The sequence below is a fragment of the Dendrobates tinctorius genome, unplaced genomic scaffold (assembly GCF_039654945.1).
Source record: "Dendrobates tinctorius isolate UK_male_01 unplaced genomic scaffold, ASM3965494v1 ptg000062l, whole genome shotgun sequence".
Classification (NCBI taxonomy): Eukaryota; Metazoa; Chordata; class Amphibia; order Anura; family Dendrobatidae; genus Dendrobates; species Dendrobates tinctorius.
Window position 1 is genome coordinate 14,168,676 of NW_027361730.1, and position 27,307 is coordinate 14,195,982.

The 27,307-nt window shown below is 44.1% G+C and overlaps 1 protein-coding gene across 1 annotated transcript in view; it reads right to left on the bottom strand.

Annotated features, from left to right (window-relative positions):
• Positions 1 to 27,307, bottom strand: part of ARSA (arylsulfatase A) — a 61,466-nt gene that overhangs the window by 3,899 nt on the left and 30,260 nt on the right. Inside the window, exons 7-8 of the mRNA XM_073579305.1 lie at positions 19,825 to 19,952; positions 2,887 to 2,989 (exon numbers count right to left, since the gene is read on the bottom strand). Coding sequence (XP_073435406.1) covers positions 2,887 to 2,989; positions 19,825 to 19,952 — 231 coding nt within the window. The remainder of the gene's footprint in view (positions 1 to 2,886; positions 2,990 to 19,824; positions 19,953 to 27,307) is intronic.

A 27,307-nucleotide genomic window follows, 5' to 3' on the forward strand; every position in this document is an offset into this window, starting at 1 on the left:
TACTTTTTGTTATGACTCATGTTGGCACAGCTAAAGGAGTCTATTTGGCAGTTATCTGGCAGTGAAGAAGGCGTCCTGGAGTATTGTAGAGTAAACAGATACTAATTGACCCTGTAATTGCCCAGCAGTAGTTATGAAGTGGTAGTGGCAAATTGGCCCTGTAGTTAGACACCGGCAGAGGAGCAAGGCAGCAGTAGTTATGGCGGTAGAGGCAAATTGGCCCTGTAATTAGACACCGGCAGAGGAGCAAGGCAGCAGTAGTTATGGCGGTAGAGGCAAATTGGCCCTGTAGTTAGACACCGGCAGAGGAGCAAGGCAGCAGTAGTTATGGCGGTAGAGGCAAATTGGCCCTGTAATTAGACACCAGCAGAGGAGCAAGGCAGCAGTAGTTATGGTGGTAGAGGCAAATTGGCCCTGTAATTAGACACCGGCAGAGGAGCAAGGCAGCAGTAGTTATGGCGGTAGAGGCAAATTGATCCTGTAATTAGACACCGGCAGAGGAGCAAGGCAGCAGTAGTTATGGCGGTAGAGGCAAATTGGCCCTGTAAATTAGACACCGGCAGAGGAGCAAGGCAGCAGTAGTTATGGCGGTAGAGGCAAATTAGCCCTGTAATTAGACACCGGCAGAGGAGCAAGGCAGCAGTAGTTATGGCGGTATAGGCAAATTGGCCCTGTAATTAGACACCGGCAGAGGAGCAAGGCAGCAGTAGTTATGGCGGTAGAGGCAAATTGGCCCTGTAATTAGACACCGGCAGAGGAGCAAGGCAGCAGTAGTTATGGCGGTAGAGGCAAATTAGCCCTGTAATTAGACACCGGCAGAGGAGCAAGGCAGCAGTAGTTATGGCGGTATAGGCAAATTGGCCCTGTAATTAGACACCGGCAGAGGAGCAAGGCAGCAGTAGTTATGGCGGTAGAGGCAAATTAGCCCTGTAATTAGACACCGGCAGAGGAGCAAGGCAGCAGTAGTTATGGCGGTAGAGGCAAATTAGCCCTGTAATTAGACACCAGCAGAGGAGCAAGGCAGCAGTAGTTATGGCGGTATAGGCAAATTGGCCCTGTAATTAGACACCGGCAGAGGAGCAAGGCAGCAGTAGTTATGGCGGTAGAGGCAAATTAGCCCTGTAATTAGACACCGGCAGAGTAGCAAGGTAGCAATAGTTATGGCAGTACAGGCAAATTGGTCCAGTAATTAGACACCGGCAGTAAACAGGCATAGGACCAAGGCAGCAGTAGTTATGGTGGTACAGGCAATGCCAAGCGTCCGCACAGCAAGTCGGCGTGAGGTAAATGACGCAATTTCACGAATGCAAGATGGCGTCGGCGAAATCTCGCGAGATTTCGCCGACGTCGTTAACACCTCTTGCCATGTTAACCCTCAACACACCACACCCTCAACACACACTCCTCTCACCTTTCACCTCCACTCATGTCCACTCACTCTTTCACTCCACATACGTTCCTTTCTCTCACTCCGTTTCTCATACTCACACCGTCATCGTCGCTGCCCCGACATCTTCCTCCGCCGCCGCGATCCTGGATCCAGACGTTCTCCAGGCCGCCGACATGTTCTTGCGGCGACGCCATCTTGGATTTCGTGAAGTCCCGCGATATTCAAGATGGCATCGCCGCAACAACATGTCGCTGGCATGGGCGACATCGGGATCCAAAATGGCGTCGGCGTAATCTCGCGAGATTTCGCCGACGCCATCTTTTTGGATCCCGATGTCGTCCACGCCAGCGACATGTTGTTGCGGCGACGCCATTTTAAATATCGCGGGATTTCACGAAATCCAAGCTGGCGTCCCGCAAGAACATGTCGGCGGCCTGGAGAACGTCTGGATCCTGGATCGCGGCGGCGGAGGAAGATGTCGGGGCAGCGACGATGACGGTGTGAGTATGAGAAACGGAGTGAGAGAAAGGAACGTATGTGGAGTGAAAGAGTGAGTGGACATGAGTGGAGGTGAAAGGTGAGAGGAGTGTGTGTTGAGGCGGTGTGGTGTGTTGAGGTTTAACGTGCGTGTGTGTGTGGTGACGTCACTGGTTACAACTGGACGCAAGTTGTTACAACCGGAAGCTGGTTAGGGCATTTATTATTATAGATTTAATGCATATTATACATTCTGCAGACAGCCCCTGTATAACGATGCATGGACATTGTGACTTCCCCAGATTTACTTTTCCCAATTTCTTAAATTTCTCTCTCCTGTAAATACTGTAACGGTGCTAGAGAAGTTAAGGTCCTGTTACATTTAGCGATGCACCAGCGATCCCGACAACGGTCGGCAGTCGTTACTTACCTGTCAGATGGCAGCTCTGGTGACGACTTCCTCCCGCGTCTATTGAGTCGCTCGTCTGCGCCAGCAGGAAGCCGACGACGAGAAATGGACGAGGCCAATCTCGCGCGATCAGCGATAGCCAGCGGGGGAGCCGGGTCGGATGTGTCACATGTAGCGAGATCGCTAGCGAGATCGCTGTTGCGTCACAAAATCGGTGACGCTTTAGTGATATCACTAGCGATCTCGCTATGTGTGAAGGGGGCTTAAGGCTGGGATCACACATGCGAGAAATACGGCCGAGACTCGCATGGTAATACCCGGCACTGCCGCCGGTACTCAGGAACGGAGCGTGCGGCTGCATAGAAATAAATGGAGCCGCACGCTCTACTCTCAAGTGCTGACAGCAGTGCCGGGTATTACCAGCGATATCACTAAAGCGTCACCGATTTTGTAAGCAACAGCGATCTCGCTAGCGATCTCGCTACATGTGACACCTCCGACACCTCACTAAACTAACGAAATTAAAAAGCAGAAAGCTGTAAAAATTGAGATTCTCAGATCAGAAACTGAAAAACTACTGGGTAGTATACAGATAAAAAAAAATATATACCTTGTGTATAGAAGTGAGCCTTGTATTTTCCCATCCTCAGGGCGTGGATTCCTCTTCTAGGATCAATAGATGAAGGATAATAATAAAAAGTGTTTCTTGGACTCTGAAGACATAAGAGAAACACAATTAGATTTTACGTCTGTAAAATTAGAAAAAAAATAAATTGAAATCAAGCAACAATTATCAAAAGGTATTTGTAACCCCTTCATGACATGCCGATTTTCCTTTTTTTCTTTCTCCCCATTTTTTCAAAAGCCATAACTTTTTATTTTTCTGTCAATATAGCTGTATGAGATACCAAACAAGCATTTTTTTATTTAAGTGGTGAAATAAAATTTGGAAATTTGTAAAAAAAAAAAAAAAAAAGTTCCTTGTGTCTCCATTTTTCTAGACCCATAACAATTTAATCTTTTGGGATATGGGGCTCTGTGAGGGCTTATTTTTTGTGCCATTTTTGATGATGCTTTTACAGCTTATTGCATTTTATTGCAATGTTGTGAAGGTAAAAAAAAATTAAATCTGGAATTTTGATTTTTCATTACGCCATTTACAGATTGGATTAATTTAGTTTATATTTTGATAGACCAGACTTCTAAAAAATGCAGCAATACCAAATATGCACATCTGTATTTTTTTTAATGGTTTTATTATTAATGAGGCAAAAAGAGGGTGTTTTGACCTTTTTTCCCCTTCACGTTTTACTATATTTAATAGTTCCCTTAGGGGACATGAAGCTGCGATCATCCGATCGCTTGTGCAATACATAGCAGTGAATTAGTAAAGCCATGTATAGAAAAAAACAAAACAAAAAAAAAAAAACACGATTTCCACGGGCTGGCGTTCACAGGAGGACTGTAATGACAGGCACGAGGGCCATCAACAGACCCTCTGCCGTCATGACAACCCATTGGCATCTCGCGATCAAGTCTTTTGCACTGATGGGTGAGTGGGCATGTGTTAAATGCCGCTTTCAGAGATTGACAGCGGCATTTAACAGGTTGGCAATAGGGGGCAAAGCTATGCTCCACCTGAAGATGTTAAGAGGCATGTGATGGCTGATTAAATAAGCCATCATGTGTGGAGAAAGATGCGGGCTCAGCATGCGAGCCCGCATGAAAGACAGGAACACAACATATGACGTACGTTTACATCATGTGCTGAGAAGGGGCTAAATAAAAACTGAATAATTCTGTTGATCTTCACAAATGTCCTTACAACCATCGTATGCCAGTAACATAAGTACATGTGATACATAACAAATGAGACAATTACACACTCATTAAAAAACTAGCTAAGAATGCTAGTTTTAAATTATGTACTGCACTAAAGAACCACAATTACTTACACATTATCATTTTATAATAATTTTCTATTTATGTACTGGCAGCATAGTCTGCAGATCTTTACAATTCAGAAGGTTCATGTACAAACAATATCAGGCATTTCTGAGTAATAGATAATTCAGAAATACAAACAAGAGGAGTGATGGCCTTGCTCAGAAGAGCTCAAAATCCATGAGGAAATAGGGGTGACACTAGAGATAAAAAAGACTTGTAGTGTATGGCCCAGCCATTAATAATGGAAGGGCCGGACTGGCCATCTGGCAAATGCCAGAATGGCCTGTCTGATTGTGGGCTGCCATGTCTGCTACGTTGTTAACTGAATTGGTGTTCTAAAGACACCAATACTGTTGACAGTTGTGACGGAGCACTAAGTCACTGACTCCGTCACTTACCCCAGCAGGCCACCGGTATCATCTAATATATAAAGCTCAATGTGTGTGTGTGTCCGGGATTGGCATCTGCACCATCGCAGCTACAGCCACAAAATTTGGCAGTGTCACACGTCTGGACCCCAAGAGCGTCATAGGCTATGTTGTGACGTGAAATTTTAACCCCGCGCGTTCCAATTCACCAAACAATTTTTGCCCCTATCTACATAATGGGGAAAAAGTGTAAGTATGTATTGGCATCTGCACCGTCGTAGCTACAGCCACAAAATTTTGCACAGTCACACGTCTGGACCCTGAGAGCATCATAGGCCATGTTGTGAGGCGAAATTTTAACCCCGCGCGTTTCAATTCACCAAACAATTTTGCCCCTATCTACATAATGGGAAAAAAGTGAAAGGAAAAGTGTTGGAGACAAATTGACAGCTGCCAGATGTGAACAAGGGGGACTTAAAGAAAGAGAGCGATGGCACCAAAGAGTATATTCCGTACAGTTGCTAAGGTGGGGCCCTGACATGGGATACTCACCACACACGGGGATATGAACACACACACAAAATGCGCCACACACCACCATGTGCTTCAACACATATACCACCCTCAGCACACATTTCACCACACATACACCAACCTCGCCACATAAAAGTCGAAACACAAAAGTCGCCACTCAAAACTCGCCACGCTGTCCCAGAGCTGTTTAAAAGATGAAAAATGAGCTGTGATTGGTTGCTATCAGCAACAGTTTTCTTTGTAGACAGTTGTGGTAACTGAGGCCTATTATTCTTATCATTTCTATGGTGTTATCGTCCTTCTGTAAAGCTGGAAATAACACAATTTATTACCGTGCCTACACAGACCACCCTCTGACACAGACTGCAGGGGGAGCCCAGTATCACACAGGATAGGATTAGATACACGGCTCAGCAGTCAGTATCACACAGGATCGGATTAGACACACAGCTCAGCAGTCAGTATCACACAGGATAAGAATAGATATACGGCTCAACAGACTGTATCACACAGGATAGGATTAGATACGCAGCTCAGCAGGCAGTATCAAACAGAATAGGATTAGATACACAGCTCAGCAGTCAGTATCACACAGGATAGGATTAGATACACGTCTCAGCAGACAGTATCACACAGGATAGGATTAGATACGCAGCTCAGCAGTCAGTATTACACAGGATAGGATTAGATACACAGCTCAGCAGTCAGTATCACACAGGATAGGATTAGATACACGGCTCAACAGACAGTATCACACAGGATAGGATTAGATACACAGCTAAGCACACAGTATCACACAGAATAGTATTAGATACACGGCTCAGCACAGTATCACACAGAATAGGATTAGATACATGGCTCAACAGTCAGTATCACACAGAATAGTATTAGATACACGGCTCAGCAGACAGTATCACACAGTATAGGATTAGATACATGGCTCAACAGTCAGTATCACACAGGATAGGATTAGATGCACGGTTTTTATGTGCAAAATAATCATTATAATTTGTTATAACTAACCACAGTTTGATACTATGCCCAGGCAACGCCGGGCTCTTCAGCTAGTTAGAAATATTGAGCTTGTAGTAAATCTTGACTCCTCCATCCAGGGTATTATTAGTAAGATATCCCATCTGGTGCATGGAGATGGTGACAACATGGGCCTGTATGATGGCAAATGCCAGGGCTGAATTTCAGTCCCAGTCCGTACCTGAATAATGGTATTCATGATAAGCTGTATGAACCAGAAACCATCCAGTATCTGTATACAATGTGTGTAGAATTTTTAGCCAAGTGAGTACCTTGACCATATCATGATTTTTAGACACAGTTTCCAAGCTGTATAAATGTGATAGCTTATCGGATGACGCAGATCACGTCATGTATATTAGTGTAATGAGGGAGGGTGCAGCCTAACAATACAACACCCTTTATCAAGGTGTGCAGAATTATTAGGCAGCTTGCTTTTTCTCAGGCAAAATAAGCCAAAATAGAGATTTGACTGACTCTAAAAAGTCAAAATTTGTTACAAGTCTTACAAAGGGATGCATACATGTTGCATTTGGCGCAGGTCGCCGCACCGTCAAAAGGACGCATGCGGCGGCAAAAGCATACCTGCGAACGGCCTCCGCACCCAATGCTAAAGATAGGGTACGCAGGCCGCATGCAGCGGCATGCGCCCATAGGCGGAGCTGACCGGAGGAGGCACGGCAGGGGGCGGAGTTTCACAGCGAGTGTCCGCTGCACCAGAGGCGTATCTAGGCTTTCTGGCACCCGGGGCAAGAATTTGGTTCGGCGCCCCCCCCAAAAAAAAAGGACATATGTGACTTACACACTTAGCCATGTACCCACGAGCTGCTCTCCCTAATGCTCTCAATGTTCAGTAAAAAACTGAAAGCAGGAAGAGAAGCTCGTTGTCACAAGACCACATCTATGAAAATCGCATATGAGTGAAGTGTCCATGTGATGACACTGGAACCTGCAGAGCTGAGTCCTGACATTGGAGCTTCTGAATTCTCACAATGAATGCACTGCACACTTTTAGGATTCTCCCTGGCCGATGTACAGTCATGTCAGCACAAGTATGTGATTTATATACTTCTGGCCACATTCCAACTAGACGTGCCCGGCCTCGCTCTGTTCATTTTCATTGAGTGAGGCCACACATATCTAGTCAGCATGTGACCGCATGTATGTAAATTACCGGCACGAGAGAATCCTAACAGCGTTCAGTGAGCACTGTGAGAATTCAGACGTCTGCAGTCACATAGAATGACTGTAGACTCAGCACAAACCTGGACATCCCCTTTAATGTTCCTAACAAATAAAAACATGAGAATTAGTCAGTATCACAAATAACATTTACATCCAGGTACCTTATAGATGACGTCGTCTCTGCAGTCGTTCTCCTTTTCTTCTTCTTGTCCAGACCCCATGATAAGTTTTCTCATCCACATCTCGTCTCAGCAGACTTCCATCTTCTCCGGTCTTCTGCAGCAAATCTTCACACGATGCCCTTAAAGATAGAAGTGTCATTATAATGCTCCTAAATAAAAATGTCTGCAATATACTGTCGCCTCACACTATTCCCCTCCCTCCTCATACTGTCTCCTCTATCATCCTCCTGTTCACCATACTGTCTCCTCACATACCCCCTCACTCTCTATACTGTCTGCTCACACATACCCCCGACTCCTCATACTGTGTCTGCACACATCCCATCACCCTCACTCCCCATACTGTGCCCACATAAATTCATCCGTTCGCACCCCTTACTGTCTGCACCCATCCCCCATACTGCTTCCTCATATATGCCCTCATACATACTCTTCATTTTGTGTCCTCAAATCTCCCCACACACGTTAAATACCATCCCCACTCCAAATCCACCACACACATTAAGTACCCCCCATCCCCACTCCAAATCCCCCCACACATTAAGTATCCCCATCCCCACTCAATAATCCCTTGTCCCTACTCCCAAATCCCCCCACACATTAAGTATCCCCCATCCCCACTCCCAAATCCCCCCACACATTATGTACCCCCACCCCCACTAATTAACCCCATCTCCACTCATTAAACCCCATACATTAACCCCCTACACATTAACCCCCCCCACTTATTAACTACCATCCCCACATTAACCCCCATAGCCACTCATTAACCCCCACACTCATTAACGCCCCACTCATTAACCCCCATACTTTAACCCCCACACATTAACCCCCCACTCATTAACCCCATCCCCACATTAACCCCCACACTTTAACCCCCATCTCTACATTAACCCCCATCTCCACTCATTAACCCCCCACTCATTAACCCCCATCTTCACTCATTAACCCCCCCACTCATTAACCCCCATCCCCACATTAACCCCCTCACTTTAACCCCCATCCCCACATTAACCCCCATCTCCACTCAATAACCCCCCACTCATTAACCCCCATCCCCACATTAACCCCCTCACTTTAACCCCCATCCCCACATTAAACCCCATCTCCACTCATTAACCCCCCACTCATTAACCCCCATCCCCACTCATTAACCCCCCACTCATTAACCCCCACACTTTAACCCCCCGACTCATTAACCCCCATCCCCACTCAATAACCCCCCCACTCATTAACACCCCCCCATCTCCCATCTTCGGTGGTTCTTCAGCTCCACAGAGGAGCACACTTACCACCAGCGTTTGCTCTGGGCGCCGGGGAGTGACGTCAGCAGCGTGATCACATGACATGATCACGCTGCTGACGTCGCTCTGACCCGGCGGTCAGAGCTAATTGTACAGGCGTCTGTATAGACGCCAGTACAATTGCTGCCTGGGAGCCGGCGCGGCCTCCTTCTCTGCGCTGGCTGTCAGCTTGACAGCCGTCACAGAGAACAGCCGGCTCACAGGATGGTGGGCGGCAGAGCGCAGCCGCCGGGGGGAGACACTGCGGACCGCTGCATTAGGCGGCCCGACTGCGCCCCTCTGCTGGCTGCGCCCGGGGCAACTGCCCCGGCTGCCCCCCCTGGATACGCCACTGCGCTGCACCTCCAAAAGCAAGTGTGAAACTAACCTAAGATGTTTTCTTCAAGCACTGGCGCAATAAAAAGTCTGCATATTTCAAGAAAACCATGATTTGTATACAGGACAATGGTCCATTGCATGAATCAATGTAGTCCGCGATTGGCTAGCCATTATAGGCCTTGACGATGAAAGAATAATAACGTGGCTCCCTCCTCACCTGATCTAAACTTTATCGATAACTTGTGGGCCCTTCTTAAATGCCCTTCTGAAATGGGAAATTCACAGTGAAGGTAAAGATGACGCCTCTCTGAACAGTAGGAACAATAATACCTCAATAAAATAATGTCAAAATAAATATTTTTATTATTAATTCAATATTTTAGAGTAAAAAAATTCATCACATAGACAAAGATAGCAAGTGTATAAGGCATACAGACAGTACAATCTGAGGCAACGGAATTATGTGTTAGGACCTGGTAGAAAAACACCCAATTTTTATATCCTAGCCATAAAAACCGTTATATATACAGGGATGTACCTATTGCATATGGTAACCAGTGCACTTTCTTATGTAAAATGTCCTGCACGCTTATCCTACTAGTAGGTGCCAATAAACGGTCAAACAGTCAATAGATATAAACCAAGTTAAAAAAGACAAGGAATAAGGGGGTCATACCACAATAAGTCCACCGTGCCGTCAGGTGTCGCAGCCCCAACGCGCGTTTCGCGTGGGCTTCCTCAGGGGGCCTTTTGTTACATCATTTTCAGGGGTACCATCATTTCTGTCCAGGCCTATTTCATGAGATTTTTTTTTTTTTATTAAATTCTGTGGAAGCATGGTTGAAAAACAATGTCTGACTTTTATTTGTAATTTTCATAGATTTTGAATTTATTACTTTTGTCAGATTCAAGTTATTTCTGTGACCATTGTGGGTTTTTCTGTCATTAAACGACGGGAACATCAAGGAACATCACAGTGTCAGATTGCACCATACGTTGATGTACGAGCCAAAGTGGACTTCATGGGTGATGACAAAGGAGGACACCATTGTTGAAAAAAAATGATAAAAAAAAGCCAGACTGGAATTTGCCAAACTACATGTTGACAAACCACAAAGCTTCTGGGAGAATGTCCTATAGACAGATGAGACAAAAATTTAACTTTTTGGCAAGGCACATCAGATCTATGTTCACAGCCAGAAAAATGAAGCATATCAAGAACACTGTCCCTACTGTGAAACATGGAGGAGGCTCTGATATATTCTGGGGCTGCTTTGCTGCATTCTGGCACACGATATCTAGAATCTGTGCAGGGTACAAAGAAATCTCAAGACTAAGGGATTCTAGAGAAAAATGTGCTGCCCAGTGTCAGAAAGCTTGGTCTAAAACACCCAAGAATAGCTAAGAGGAAAAGATTGGACTATTCTGAGGTGGCCTTCTAGGAGCCCTGACCTAAATCATCTTTAGAAAGAGCTGAAACATGCCATCTGGAAAGGGCAATGTTCAAACATGAGACAATTGGAGCAGTTTGCTCTTGAGGAGTGGGCCAAAATACCTGTTGAGAGGTGCAGAAGTCTCATTGACATTTACAGGAATCGTTTGATTGCAGTGATTGCCTCAAAAGGTTGTGCAACAAAATATAAAGTTAAGGGCGCAATCATTTCTGTCCAGGCCTATTTCATGAGTTTTATTTATTTAAAAAATTCTGTGGAAGCATGGCTTATACTCGGGTCGACTTATACTCAAGTATATACGGTACCTTCCTTTTCTCTCTCTGGTTGCTGCTCCTGTAAGGCTGTGTGCACACGCTGCGGATTTTGCTGCGGTCCGCAATGCAGACGGTGCGGAATGTTCCGCGCGGATTATCTGCGGTTTTCAATCCGCAGAAAGAATTGATTCTGCTGCGGTTTGCCATCTCCTCCATTGAGGAGATGAAAAACCGCAGGGCAAAACCGCAGAGCAATCCGCAGGTATTTTGACCTGCGGTTTCACCTGCGGATTTTACAAAATCTGCGCGGATGAATCCGCACCTAATCCGCAGCGTGTGCACACAGCCTAAGTCTGCCAGGCATGATTTAGATTCCATTTACCTGCAGATTGCAACTATACCTGTAGAAAAATAGCGTATTTTGCCGATGACAGGTTCACTTTAAATTTTTACATGATTGTAGTTTGTGTGGTGATCTTATTTTCCGCCACTCGTATTTCACCGAGGACAGCATATACTTCCATCAAGGTCAGATGTTTATACTCAATTTTCTTTTTGAAGGGAGTCAATCAAATGTGTATTCTCTTCTCGTTGAACCATAAAGAACAATATATTAGATATAAAAAAGCCAGCAAATAGAGGAAACACAAATGGAATATATTTATTCAGATTGCTTTGCCACCCGAGTACGAATGGTTTCTCTGAAGCGGGGTGCAAACACTTTAAAGAATTGTAAAACAAGTACACATTTAGTAATGTAGACCTAGGGAAACCAGTCTCATGAATGGATAGCAATCAGTGAAAACATTAAAAATTACTGAAAGATTGCAAAAATATCATTAATTACCTTGTGTCAATGACACTTGTCAAGGACTGGAATAAATTTAGCATCAAGTAAACAATCAAATTTCCTTAAGTTGCTTTGTTGAAGCAGGAAAACAGGTGAAGATCTAAGCAGCTTTGACAAGGGATCTAAATTGCAGTGGCCAAAAGACTAGGATAAATTAGAGCCTCTACAAACCGGCAGTCTTGTAGTGTGTTCCTGATATATAGCGGGCAGAACTACCAAAAAATAGTCAAAGGATGAACACTTGGGGGACTGTCAACAGACTCAAGGTTTTCCAGGGTTCACTAAAGTGCATGGAGATCAAAGGTTAGCCCGTCTTATCAAGTGCTGTAGTAGAATATGATGCTGAAAAAATTAATGCTGGCTATGATCGAGCAGTGTAAAATTGTGCAATGTATGAAATGATTTTTATTTCACGTAGAAGGGTGTGAGTGCATTGCTTATCTGGAGATGAGCTAGCACCAGGATGCCCTTTGTGAAGGCGTAGTGGGCAATGTTCGTTCTGCTGTGAATTCTTAGATGCTGGAGTTTTTCACAGATATTACTGTTACACACGCAAATGCCTAACACAGTAGCAGACCAAGCTCAAACCTACACAGCAATCGTGTTCTCTACTAGCAGTGTTCTAGTTTAGCAAAATAACGCGTTTTTCAACCATGCAAAAATTGTTCAGTAATGGTTTGACGAACAGGACAGTAAGTCAGGGGAACATGGTTTGAAGAACAGGAGTTCAAGGTGTTAACAAAACCTTCAAATTCCACATATCAAAATTCACTTCAGCATCTGTGGGAGATATTGGAAAAATAAGTCTGATCCACGGAGGTCTCATAGCTTACAGGACTCCGTTGCTACAGCTATTATCACAGACACCATGGGACACATTTAGGGAACTCATGAAGTCTATGCATCAATTTGTTAGAGCTGTATTGGAAGCACAAAGGGGAACCTGTACACCTTTATAGTGGACAGACAGATAAAGGTTCTCCCAGTTACTTATGCTGCTACTGGGTTTGGCTACAATAGGACACATCTGACACATCTGCTGGATGGAAAGACAGACATTTTTTAAAGATAATATTTTCTACATTGGTGTTGGGTTACCTGTCCAGCACCACAGCTGCATATGTGGTCTGTGACCCCTTAAATTAAAAATTATAGCAGTTTAAACACTATGTTTGATAAATAAAGGCTATAATTTATACATGGGTGCTTCTCACAAAATTAGAATACCATTAAAAAGTTACCGTAATTTATTTCAGCTCTTCAATACAAAAAGTGGAACTCATATGTTAAATAGCGTCATTACAAACAGAGTGATCGATTTCAAGTGTTTATTTCTGTTAATGTTGATGATTATGGTTTGCAGCCAATAACAACCCAAGTCATTAGCTCAGTAAATTAGAATAACTGAAAAAACACCTGCAAAGGCTTCCTAAGAATTTAAAAAGGTCTCTTCGTCTGTTTCAGTAGGCTCCACAATCATGGGGAAGACTGCTGACATGACAGATGTCCAGAAGGCAGTCACTGACACACTCCACAAGGAGGGTAAGCCACAAAAGGTCATGGCTAAGCTGGCTGTTCACAGAGTGCTGTATCCAAGCATATTAATGGAAAGATGAGTGGAAGGAAAAAGTATGGTAACTGCAGCCTTGAAAGGATTTTTAAGAAAAGGCCATTAAAAAATTTGGGGGAAATTCACAAGTGGACTGCTATTGGAGTCACTGCTTCAAGAGCCACCACACACAGATGTATCCAGGACATTGATTACAAGTGTCCCATTGCTTGTGTCAAGCCACTCATGACCAATAGACAACGCCAGAAGTGTCTTACCTGGGCCAAGGAGAAAAAGTACTGGACTATTGCTCAGTGGTTCAAGGTGCTGTTTTCAGATGAAAGTAAATTTTGCATTTCATTTGGAAATCAAGGTCCCACGGTCTGGAGGAAGAGTGGAGAGACACAAAATTCAAGCTGCTTGAGGTCTAGTGTGAAGTTTCCGCAATCAGTGATGGTTTGGGGTGCCATGTTATCTGCTGGTGTAGGTCCACTGTGTTTTATCAAAACCAAAGGCAGCGCATCCATCTACCAGGAAATTTTAGAACACTTCATGCTTCCCTCTGCCGACAAGCTTTTTGGAGATGGAAATTTCATTCTCCAGCAGGACTTGGCACCTGTCCACACTGCCAAAAGTACCAAATACCTGGTTTAAAAACAACAGTATCATTGTGCTTAATTGGCCATCAAACTCACCTGACCTTAACCCCATCGAGAATCTATGTGGTATTGTCAAGAAGAAGATGAGACACTCCAGACCCAACAATGTAAATGAGCTGAAGGCTGCTATCAAAGCAACCTGGGCTTCCATAACACCTCAGCAGTGTCACAGGCTGATCGCCATGCTGCATTGATGAAGTAATTGATGCAAAAAGAACCCCGACCAAGTATTGAGTGCATTTACTGAACATAAGTTCCAGTAGGCCAACATTTCGGATTTTATAATCATTTTTCAAGCTGTTGTTATACAGTATTCTAATTTACTGAGATAATGACTTTTGGGTTTTCATTGGCTGTAAGCCATAATCATCAACATTAGCAGAAATAAACACTTGAAATAGATCACTCTGTTTGTAATGACTCTATATAATATATGTTTCACTTTTTGTATTGAAGAACTGAAATAAATGAACTTTTTGATTATATTCTAATTTTGTGGGAAGCACCTGTATATCACTCAAATTGGATTAGACTGTGAAGGTCAACACAAACTCCAGCTAAATGTGTGTTTTTTCTTGGATTTTTGCATTTGGCGCAAATGAGACTGTGGCCTCCCCTCCTTGAGAAGGACATCACATTACTAAAGCTTCCCAAGGCTGAGGTGTCTAGAGATCAGGACCCAATCCTTTTTTTGCCCTTATTCACACAGGTCAGTCAAGCTCCAGCTCAATCTGTATGTTTTTCCTATGCTATAAGTGTCAAACTTAATCCGGCCCACCATGTCATACTATGCGGCCTGCGAGGATAGAACACACTTCAACACTGCTCCATACGAGGAAAGTGGATAGCTGGTCTGAGCAGTGTTGAAGTGTGGAGCGGAGCTCAAAATCTAAGATGGCAGCCACTTCCTGTGCTGGCATCATCCCCTCTACTAAGTACTGGTTGTGGTCTATATCAACACAGCCAGTGCTTAGCAGAGCTGGCATATGGAGCTGATGTGATGTTCGAATCTGAACCTATGCAGAGAGAGGAAAAAAAGAGGGGGTGGCGCCAGCACAAGGAGCAGGTGCCAGCTTTCTCAGCGTGAACAGTGCACGAACAGTCAGCCTGCACAAAAGGTGAAGCAGTTATCTCTGTCAGCCAGCACAAAAAGGTAAAGCACTTTTGTGTGGTTCCATCTCTGAATCAAAGCAGACACAACCAGCACTTAGCAAAGGGAGCAGTCAATCTTGGACTCTGAGGTCTGGCACGGCGCCCCCTGAGCCCTGCCGCACAGGGACACGGCGCCCCCTGAGCCCTGCCGCACAGGGACACGGCGCCCCGAGCCCTGCCGCACAGGGACACGGCGCCCCCTGAGCCCTGCCGCACAGGGACACGGCGCCCCCTGAGCCCTGCCGCACAGGGACACGGCGCCCCGAGCCCTGCCGCACAGGGACACGGCGCCCCCTGAGCCCTGCCGTACAGGGACATGGCCCCCCTGAGCCCTGCCGCACAAGGACAGCACTCTCTTATCATTACTACCAACTTGCCCAAGTTCTACATAACCTTTTTGGACCCAGTTTAAGAAAGTGGTTTCGCAACACATTATATAAGGAAGATAGGGATACTCTGTGTGATGACTGACTGACCACATCATTTAAGCTTGTGTCTGTGACTCCACACTCAGATCTAGTACCCAGAACTCATTGGCTGTAGAGAAAAGGACTATTTTGGAGTGAGAACCTACTTTTGAATGCAACTCCTATGGTGAGATCCACATCTTCTCCTCCATATTTAGCAGATCCCTTTGCTGTCAGGACGTCCCATTGCCCCCATACCATGGGCCATCCCCCTACCTACTCTGCAGGATTCTTTGGGTGGGCCCACAAAAGTATACTTTTAATAAAAGGAGTCTACAAACCTTCCAATCCTCTTTCCATGTGACTAAGGTGTCCCTAAAAAGATCTGAATATTTAATCAAATGAGGAAGATTTTCTTCCTTTGTATAGAGTAGATCCCTCATATTCCATGGGGAAGTCAAGGCTTTCTCCAGTTACAGGATTGAGTAATTGGTAGTATTGTGCATCCAGCTATATGCTGTGTACAATCCATTTATCACCTGTAATTGATGTGATATAATAGGAGCTATTGTGTTATTGTGGCTTCTCTGCTAAGAACAGAGGAATTTCCAGTGAGAACAGGTCTGGGCACCAGTGTTGTGGAGGTGATTTTGTCAAGTGACATATACTCACCACCAGTTGAAGTTACCTCTGTAGTCCTGGTGCCAAAACCTTTGTTCACAGTTTAGTACTATGATTTCAGTGAAGCAGCTGCAATAACACAACTGTTCTACTCACATCACTGTAGCGGTGAGTACATGTCACTGGATAAAATCACCACTGTAGCCCTGGGTGCCCGGACCCATGCTCACCGGTAATTACAGCGATCTGAGCATAGCAGTTATGTTATTGCAGCTGCTCCACTCAGATCACAGTAAATCTCTGCAGAGCGGAGTATCTAATATGATCATCTATGAGACAGTGTGCAGAGTCATGTATCTAATCCTGAAAAAACTGGGACGAAAAAGACAGCCCAACAGGGTTTTAAACAAGGTTATGCTAACCTGGGTTAGTTGTGTATACACAACATTTCCATCACTTATAAATCCAGCTTTAGCTGTTCCAATGGGTCATCAGAATGGGAAAACACAGATAAGAAGGATTTGCAGATAATCTGTGCTGCTGGTATCTTGTATAATAGATAGAAGTCCAGACAGAAAGTATATGCAGTTTTTCTTTATCTTCAGTTACCATGTTTTGAAGTACTATAGACTTCATCAGGACAAGAAAAGCATGTTTTTCTTGTCCTGATGAAGAAGAAGCCTGTAGTACTTCAAAACGTATTGACTGAATAAAGAAAAAGCGCATATACTTTTGGCCTGGAATTGGATTTATCATATGGGATACCAGCAGCGCAAATTATCCGCAAATCCTCCTTATCAATGTATCTAATCCGAACATGTGTGACACAGAGTTCTTACATGTGTATCTAATTCTATCTTGCGTGACACATACTGCTGAGCCGGTATCTAAACCTGTCAAGTTTGCTCCAGTCCACTGAGCGAGGTATCTAATCCTATTATGTGTGATGAAGTGCAAAGAACCATGTATCTAATATGATCATGTGGGATATAGACTGCAGAGCTGTGTATCTGATCCTATGTGTAATTCAGTGTGCAGAGGCACGTATGTACAGTACTTTGATCATGTGTGATACAGTCCGATGAGCTGTGTATCTAATCCTATCACATATGATCGAGTCAGCAGGTGTGTAATTACTGTGTTCTGAGTGCTGCAGCTGCAGTGATATGACTGCTCCACTCAGATCTCTGTAAAGAGCAGCGCAGCACCATCTAACATAATAGGCGCTGCCAGCCTTCCTTGGTGACAATGTCCATATCTTGGTATCACATCGCAGTCAGAAACAAAATAGCTCTGCACGGTGATCCTAAACTTTATCCTCCCTTATTCTTTTGCAAAGTCCTAGAAGGGTCGGGGAGGAGTGACATCAGACACATGTGAGCAGATTCTGCTTACATTTACTGCAGCTGTACACTAGGTTTTTATAGTAAATTTCAGCAGTTATTCCACTTAGTGTTTAAAAGTTGAAAATATGAAAACAAAAATTTTTTTTAATGGTATAAGATATGAAAAATGATTTTAGAAAGTTTTGATAAGGCGCATCTCTAAGATGCACCAATTCTGGCACTTAGTCTCGCTCTTCCCACTTGCCCTGGTGGGATGGCAAGTGGGGTGATAGTTGGGGGGTGGGTTGATGTCACCTTTGTATTTTCAGGTGACATCAAGCCCAGATGATAGTAATGGAGAGGAGTCTATAAGACGCCTCCATTACTAACCCCATAGTGACATTGTATAAAAAAAAATTAAAAAAAACCACACACCCAGAAATAAGTCCTGCAATGCGTCTAGCCCTGCTACATCTACATGGCATGTTGCATTGTTGTATGATGCGACTATACAGCCTGCTCTCCAGCAGAGACTCTGAGCTGTGCGCGCTTGCTCAGCGCCTCATGGTGAACTCCTTTCACCACACCGACGTTATCATGTGCGTGAGAAAGTTTTCACGCTCATGGTGCCATCAGAAAGATCCTGGCAGTTCACAGCCAATGAACTTTGTTCAACTCACCTACATCAGCACAAGCGCCGTGGGAAAAGTTCTAACAGTGCTCGCGCTGACTTCACTGGGTTGAACGGAGTTCATTGGCTGTGAAGTCCCAGAATCTTTCTGACAGCACCGAGAGCGAGATCCCACACTTTTTTTTTTCCCGAAAGGAATTTTTTTTTTTTTTTTTTTCACTAAATAAAGCATCCAAAATTGGACCGTTTTTTCCATAGTTATGTGTATGAGCCCTAATTCTGATATAATTTTCTCTAGGAGACTGGGAGTAATTTTAAGAATACAATTTGTCAGGTCATCTACTTTAATTCTCAGGTAAGTATCACATCATCTGCGAAAAGCCCCAATTTGACCTATTGAGAACTAACAGGTATACCTTTGTACAGATTAGAATCTTACAGAGTGAAGGCCAAGGGCTCTAAAGCCAGGGCAAATTAGACAAGGGACACCCCTGACGGGTTATCTTGGTAAGTGCAATAAGTGGCGATAAAGACAAAGCTTGTGTAACCTAGCTATGGGTGTCCTACATAGCCCCGCCAAGTACAATACACTTGAAGATATCTATCATCTCATTCAACACCAAGGCGGATGTTTTTCATGGTATGGCTGAATAATAAATGTATGTATAACCAGTAATAAACAAGACAAGATAAGACAATAAAACGGTTTATGTTCTATATGGTTTACCTCAACATAAACTCCCTTAGCGAAAGCTGTCGGGGTGATAGCTCTGTGTAATTTAAGATATCTTCATTGCTTACAGAGCTGTTGCAGAAACAGTAGGCATTTTGGAGTTCTTAGTTACAGGACAGAAGTCCAACTGGGAGATAATTGTTTATTTGTAAGTATACCGTCAAAGCAAATGTAGAAAACTGTAAAAGAACAGCTACAGTAGTCTTAATGATTCAGCAACTCTCTCCAAGTCATTTCCATTTAAATGAACTACGCAAGGAGAAATCAGATTGAGTTAGCAAAAAAGCCTAAGATTTTAAACAAAAAAAGGCAAATTATAATAAGAAAAAAATAAATTGGCTCACGTGATGAAGGACAAAACAAAGACCCAATTCCGTCATTTTTGGGGGAAAGTTTTGTCCTTGCAACATTCAATGTGTGAATGAAACGAGTCACTGAAATTTGTAGGAAAAAAAAATGTGATTTGTTTGCTTCGCCATATTTTGAGACCCACATCTTCATGGACAGGAAAATAAAAAAAAGTTGTGCGAGGGCTTTATTTGGCTTTCTGAACTAACATTTTCAATTATACAATTTTGGGTTAAAATACACTTTTTTGGCATTTTATTCTGAGAAGTGCAAAGACCAAAAATGGCAATTTTAGTGTTCCGATTTGTTTTTCTTTTCGGCATTTAATATCAGGTTTAAATTATTTTATATCTTAATGGATATATTTGGTATTGTGCCCAGAAAATTCATGTTTCTTTTTTACATTTTAAAATTCATTATTTTGGAAAGAGGAAACGGGGGTGATTTAAATGATTAAAATGTAAAACTTTTTTCCCCCATTTTATACTTTGTTTTTTAGTCCCCTTAGGGGACTTAAAGCTGAGGTTGCTCAACTGCCTATAAAGTAAACTGTAACACCATCGTGGTTCTCCTATGAAGTTCAGCCGATGGTTTCTAGAAAGCATGAGGCCTTACACCACTAAGACTACAGGGAAGCCCAACTGCTCCTAACTTATTATCTGGCCTAGGTTTCACAGTCATTTCAAATCGCTTACCTTTTCACCGCTAAAAAGAAATTTACTTAGATCATATCCATCCAATGGGACTTTAGGAAGAGGGGCGCCTGCTAAAGACGCTATTGTTGGCAGAATGTCCAGCGTACTGGCCAACTCAGAGGTCACTCCTGCAGGGGAACAGAAGACAGGGGAACAGATAATAATCAAAAACTTTATAAGGAAACAAGTTAGGCTAGCTACCGACAGGATATAAAAACCTAGAATGACAAACTTCACATTATGAATAACCATCACAAAATGTTGAAAAAAAAAAAGTAGGAACCGAGTAAATTATTCAAGTCTATGGTCTGCTTCACTCGTTGTTGGAAGGCTATACATTTTGATCATAACACAACTACGGTATTTACAGGAGTAACTATTACCAAAATCAAGCTTTTATATATATATATATATATATATATATATATATATATATATATATACTAGCTGAAGAGCCCGGCGTTGCCTGGGCATAGCAACCAACTGTGGTTAGTTATAACAAATTATAATGATTATATTGCACATAAAAACCGTGCATCTAATCCTATCCTGTGTGATACTGACTGCTGAGCCGTGTATCTAATCCTATTCTGTGTGATACTGTCTGCTGAGCCGTGTATCTAATACTATTCTGTGTGATACTGCGTGATGAGCTGCGTATCTAATCGTATCCTGTGTGATACTGTCTGCTGAGCCGTGTATCTATTCCTATCCTGTGTGATACTGATTGCTGAGCCATGTGTCTAATCCTCTCCTGTGTGATACTGACTGCTGAGCTGTGTATCTAATCCTATTCTGTGTGATACTAACTGCTGAGCCGTGTATCTAATCCTGTCATGTGTGATACTGTCTGCTGAGCTGTGTATCTAATCCTATCCTGTGTGATACTGCCTTTTGAGCCGTGTATCTATTCCTATCCTGTGTGATACTGACTGCTGAGCTGTGTATCTAATCATATCCTGTGTGATACTGACTGCTGAGCCGTGTATCTAATCCTATCCTGTGTGATACTGGGATCCCCCTGCAGTCTGTGTCAGAGGGTGGTCTGTGTTGGCACAGTAATAAATTGTGTTATTTCCAGCTTTACAGAAGGACGATAACACCAGAATAATAGGCCTCAGTTACCACAACTGTCTACAAAGAAAACTGTTGCTGATAGCAACCAATCACAGCTCATTTTTCATCTTTTAAACAGCTCTGGGACCGTGTGGCGAGTTTTGAGTGGCGACATTTGTGTTTCGAATTTTATGTGGCGAGGTTGGTGTATATGTGGTGAAATGTGTGCTGAGGGTGGTATATGTGTTGAAGCACGTGGTAGTGTGTGGTGCATTTTGTGTGTGTGTTCATATCCCCGTGTGTGGTGAGTATCCCATGTCAGGGCCCCACCTTAGCAACTGTACGGTATATACTCTTTGGCGCCATCGCTCTCATTCTTTTAAGTCCCCCTTGTTCACATCTGGCAGCTGTCAATTTGCCTCCAACACTTTTCCTTTCACTTTTTCCCCATTATGTAGATAGGGGCAAAATTGTTTGGTGAATTGGAACGCGCGGGGTGAAAATTTTGCCTCACAACATAGCCTATGACGCTCTCGGGGTCCAGATGTGACTGTGCCAAATTTTGAGGCTGTAGCTGCGACGGTGCGGATGCCAATCCCGGACATACATACATACACACCCACATTGAGCTTTATATATTAGATATATACTGTATATACTCGAGTATAAGCCGACCCCCCTAATTTTGCCACAAAAAAACTGGGAAAACTTATTGACTCGAGTATAAGCCTAGGGTGGGAAATGTTCCATAGATTATTCCCCCATATGGTGTCCCCAGAAGAAGCTCCATAGATTGTTCCCCCATATGCTGCCCCCATAAGAAGCTCCATAGATTGTTCCCCCATATGCTGCCCCCATTAGAAGCTCCATAGATTGTTCCCCATATGCTGCCCCCATTAGAAGCTCCATATTGTTCCCCCATATACTGCCCCCATAAGCAGCTCCAAGGATTATTCCCCCATATACTGCCCCCATAAGCAGCTCCATAGATTATTCCCCCATATACTGCCCCCATAAGCAGCTCCAAGGATTATTCCCCCATATACTACCCCCATAAGCAGCTCCAAGGATTATTCCCCCATATACTGCCCCCATTAGAAGCTCCATATTGTTCCTCCATATACTGCCCCCATTAGAAGCTCCATAGATTATTCCCCCATATTAGAAGCTCCTTAAGATTATTCCCCCATGTGCTGCCGCTGCTGCAGCATGTAAAAATATAAAAAAAGACATACTCACCTCTCCGTCGCTGGGTGTCAGATACTCACCTGTCCTGCGTCCATGGCTGCTCACCGCTATCTGCCACGTCATCAGTCAGTGACGTTCAGACTGCAGGGGGCGCGGCGCGCACTAATCACGTCACCGCGCCCTCTGCTGTCTCAAGTCACTGACCGATGACAGACAGCAGCGAGCAGCCATGGACGCAGGCCAGGTGAGTATCGCTATACTTACCCGTCCTGACGCTGTCGCTTGAGCCCCAAGCTTCTCCGCACTCTCTCTTCCTGCGTTCAGCGGTCAGGTGATACCGCTCATTAAAACTCATGAATATGCGCATATTCATGAGTTTTAATGAGCGGCACCACGTGACCGCTGAAGGCAGGAACAGAGAGCGCGGAGAAGCTGGGGGCTCAAGAGACAGCGTCAGGACGGGTAAGTATGACCTGACACCCCCGCCCCCTCTCCCCCTCTGACCCCCCGGTGTATATGACTTGAATATAAACCGAGAGGGGGACTTTCAGCCCAAAAAAACGGGCTGAAAATCTCGGCTTATATTCGAGTATATACGGTATATATATATTATAAGCTAGTATCACATTTGCGTCTTTGTGCGCTGCGCATCGTGCGCAAGTAGAAATGCATGCAAAAACACATGCAAACGCATGCAAATGCAGCGTTCTTTTAAAAGCATCAACGTACGCATGACAAAAAACGCAGCGTTTGCATGCCTTTTCATGCCTTTTTGCATGCGTTTGCGTTTTTTATGCGCATGTGTTCTCTAGGTGTCACATTTCACAGGAGGAAAATCCTTGAAACAGACTCCACCAATGGGAAACCAGTGGGCATGTGTCATGGGAATTCTTTATATAGACCCTGTTACAGCTGAATTCTATAGATTTTGCTGCTGTTTCCTTTGTCGCCATGGATGTGCGTTGGAAAAGTTTTCGTTTCAACTTGGATCTGGACATCGCGCTGTCTCAGGCTTTTGCATTTGCTTGCCAGCAAGAAAGGCAGAGAGAGAGAGACGGCGAAGATGGCAGCAGCGGAGTTTTTGGATACATCCGATTATTGAAGTCTGGGAGAGCCGTGGAGCGTACCACACCCTCTACAGCGAGCTCCAGGCAAACCCAGAGAAATTTAGTGACTATAACCTCATGTCCCAAGAAAGCTTCATGGATTTGCTTGGTCATGTTCAAGGAGCCATTCGGAGACAGGACACACCGCTCCGTCGTGCGATTCCTCCTGAGGAACAGCTCCTGGTCAAATTACGGTACGTAATATTTAAAAACCAATGACTGCATAATTGTTTTTGTTCTGCCATGTACTAATCCAAAGTCTGCAGAATTATTGTTCTGCCATGTAGTAAACAAAAGCCTGCAGGCTTATTGTTCTGCCATGTACTAATATTTTTTCAATTCAGTGTTTTGCAAAAACCTAGACATAAATATTAATTTTTTTCTCTCTCTGTTTGGCAGATTCCTGACTACTGGAGAGACCCTATCATCACTCCACTTCCAGGACCGGCTTGGAATCTCTACCTTGTCGGGAACAGTGTGGACACTTGCGGGGCTTTGTGGGACGTTCTCTGTCCAGAATTTATGCCCCTGCCCACTGCGGAAAAGTGGATCGAAATCGCTGAACAATTCTTGACAGTCTGCAATTTCCCCAACTGTTTGGGAGTGGTGGATGGGAAACACATCAGGATAATCAAACCCAAAAGAAGTGGATCGGCGTACTATAACTATAAGGCTGTGTTCACACACAGCGTTTTTTTCCACGGATTTACCAAAAAATCCACTTAAAAAACGCTTAAAAGAAGCTTCTCATTCATTTTAATGCATTTTGCACTTTTTGTACATATTGATGCGTTTTTTTTCCGCGAAAAAAACGCTTCGCGGTAAAAAATGCAGCATGCTCATTAATTTTGCGTAAAATTCTGCATTTCTGGCTATTTTCTATGTGTCTGGGGACGCGCGGAAAAAAATGCACAAAAGTTGCAGCAAAAACACACAGAAAAAAACGCGCGTTTTCTGCATACGTGTGCACATAGCCTAAAAAGTACTTTTCTACAGTACTCATGGCCATTGCGGATGTAGACTGTCGGTTTCCTGCCGTGGACATTGGGGCATTTGGCCGGGGCAATGACTCCCAGGCTTTTAAAAACTCGGACATGGGCCATAGGTTGTATGCAACCATTTTAATTACCCTCTGCCACGGCCTCTTCCCCACACCGAAGGTCCGCCCCTGCCATTTGTAATGGTTGGGGATGAGGCCTTTCAAATGTGCCAAAACCTGCTGAAACCCTACTCCAGCCGGGACTTGGACCACACTAAAAAAATATTTAATTACAGACTGACCAGGGCACGAAGAACTGTAGAGTGTGCCTTTGGGATTCTTGTGTCCAGATGGCGCATTCTCAGCACAGCCATTAATCTTAAACTGGAAACAGTGGGTGAGGTGGTGAAAGCATGTGTGGTTCTTCAAAATTTTGTTAAAGCTAAAGAGCACCCTAACTTTGAACTAGATGAAGCAGCTGCCAACCCATTGCCTGATTTCACTCAGCACCCTCTCAGGTCATCAGTTGAAGTTGGCCAAATGAGGGACCAATTTGCTGCCTACTTTATCTCTGATGTAGGACGGCAAGATGAAATGGTGTAAAATTGTTTTCTTGTGTGTATGTAAATAAGAAACCTGTTTTGATACCTGTACCGAGTGCACTCTGTCTTTATACACTCCAATACAATAATCACCTGCGCCCAGGTGTCCAGTGAATTCAGGATTCTGTGTTTTGTGCATCCTGACTTTACTAGGAGTCCTCACCAGGTGATTCTAGATAGAAAAGTTGTATGACCTTCATCATCTCTCCAGTCTGTGTTCAATAAGGCAGATTGCAGCGGCGGTGGAGATAATACAAATAATATTTATATCACCTGGCCTGATGTTAAAAATAGTGATTTTGGGATGCACTAGCATCCTTCACTCTTTATGACACCTGACCATGTGAGTATAAATATTAGCTGTAGTATCGCCACTGTGGCTTCAGTATGCACGCAGACTGGAGAGATGATAAAGTTTATACAACTTCTACAATCCCCTGGCCTGGTGTCATGCTGAAGTGAGGATGCCCCAAAAACCACATCCTGACTTCACAATTTTAGGACACCTGGGCAGGTGAATACACATATGAGTTAACCTCCAGCATCTCTCCAGTCTGCGTGCAATAGATAATGCAGACTGAAGCGACGCTGCAGATGACAACTCATAGGTATACTCACCTGGCCAGGTATGCTAAATAGTTACGATATCAGGCCAGGGTATTGTAGATATGACGTGTATTTTCTCCATAATCTCTTCAGACTATTCATCACAGACTGAATAGATGATGTGGTTAATTACAAGGTATAGCTAGAATCCCCCGGCCTTGTGTCACAAAGAGTGAAATTATGATGGCCAAAACACACCATCCTCAATTAACTCTTTATGATACCTGGCAAGGTGAGAATAGATATGCCTTGCACTCACCACTATCCTCTATTCAGTCTGACCAATACTAGCAGACTAAAGAGACTGGTGGTGAAAATACAAGTCATATATTTGTGTTTTTAACAACACATAGCTCCAGGACTGACACAAGAAACATGTGTCAGTACTGGTGCTATGTGGTGGCAAAACCACAAAGTGTACAGTGTAGTGTGTGTAGGCGGCGAAAGACACAATAACCAAACAGTATTAGGGGAAAACAAAAGAATATTTATTTAAAAAAAAAAATTACAAACAATTTACTGGGAGGGATGTTTAGGGAAAGATGGTGGCAACTTGGGGGTGTGGAGGGATGAGAAATGGCTTAAAGACGAGGAAGGGGTTCTAGGGGAAGGGGTGACGAAAGTAGTATGGGAGGGAGCTCAGGGATGGAACTGGAGGCATGGAGGCATGGAGCGGGTCAGACACAGTGTGGGGTGAGGGGGGAGGGTAAGAGTTTTTCTTTTTTGTGCGCACTTTTGTGCTTTCTGTGGCCTGCCTGGAGTGCCTGGAGCTGGGGGACCTCCTGGAGCTGGGGGACCTCCTGGAGCTGGGGGACCTCCTGGCAGGATCCTGTAGCTGCTGCAGCATGCTGGTAGTGGAGGTCCTGCCAGGGTCCGTGGTGACAAATATGGAATGTGGGTCCCCCAGCTGCTGCTGCTCGGTCGTGGTCCAGGCAGGAGTTGTGGCAGTGGTGGTACAGACAGGAGTGGTGGAGGTGGTGGTCCAGGCAGGAGTGGTGGCGGTGGTGGTCCAGGCAGGAGCAGCGCTTGGCATGCTTGTGGCAGAATCATAGAATCATAGAATCGTAGAGTTGGAAGGGACCTCCTGGGCCATCTGGTCCAACCCCATGCTCAAAGCAGGATTCTCTAAATCATCCCAGTCAGATGTCTGTCCAGCCTCTGTTTGAAGACTTCCATTGAAGGAGAACTCACCACTTCTCGTGGCAGCCTGTTCCACTCATTGATCACTCTAACTGTCAAAGTTTTTTCTAATATCTAATCTGTGTCTCTTCCCATTCAGTTTCATCCCATTGCTTCTAGTCTTTCCTTGTGCAAATGAGAATAAAGTTGATCCTTCTACAATGTGACAGCCCTTTAGATATTTGTAGACAGCTATTAAGTCTCCTCTCAGTCTTCTCTTTTGCAAACTAAACATTCCCAAATCCTGCAACCTTTCCTCATAAGACAGGGTTTGCAGACCGGTCACCATTCTGGTCGCTCTTTTCTGAACTTGCTCCAGTTTGTTGATGTCTTTTTTAAAATGTGGTGCCCAAAACTGGACACAATATTCCAGATGAGGTCTGACCAAAGAGGAGTAGAGGGAAATAATGACTTCACGTGATCTAGACTGTATGCTTCTGTTAATACATCCTAGAATTGCATTTGCCTTTTTTGCTGCTGCATCACACTGTTGACTCATATTCAGTCTGTGATCTATTAGTATACCCAAGTCTTTTTCACATGTGCTGTCACTTAGCACTATTCCTCCCATTCTATATATGCTTTTTTCAATTTTATTGCCCAGATGTAGTACTTTGCATTTCTCCCTGTTAAAAACCATTCTGTTAGTTGCTGCCCACTTCTCCAGTTTATTTAAATCTTTTTGAATCCTCTCTCTCTCTTCTCTAGTATTAGCTATCCCTCCTAGCTTTGTGTCATCAGCAAATTTAATCAGTTTACCCTCAATT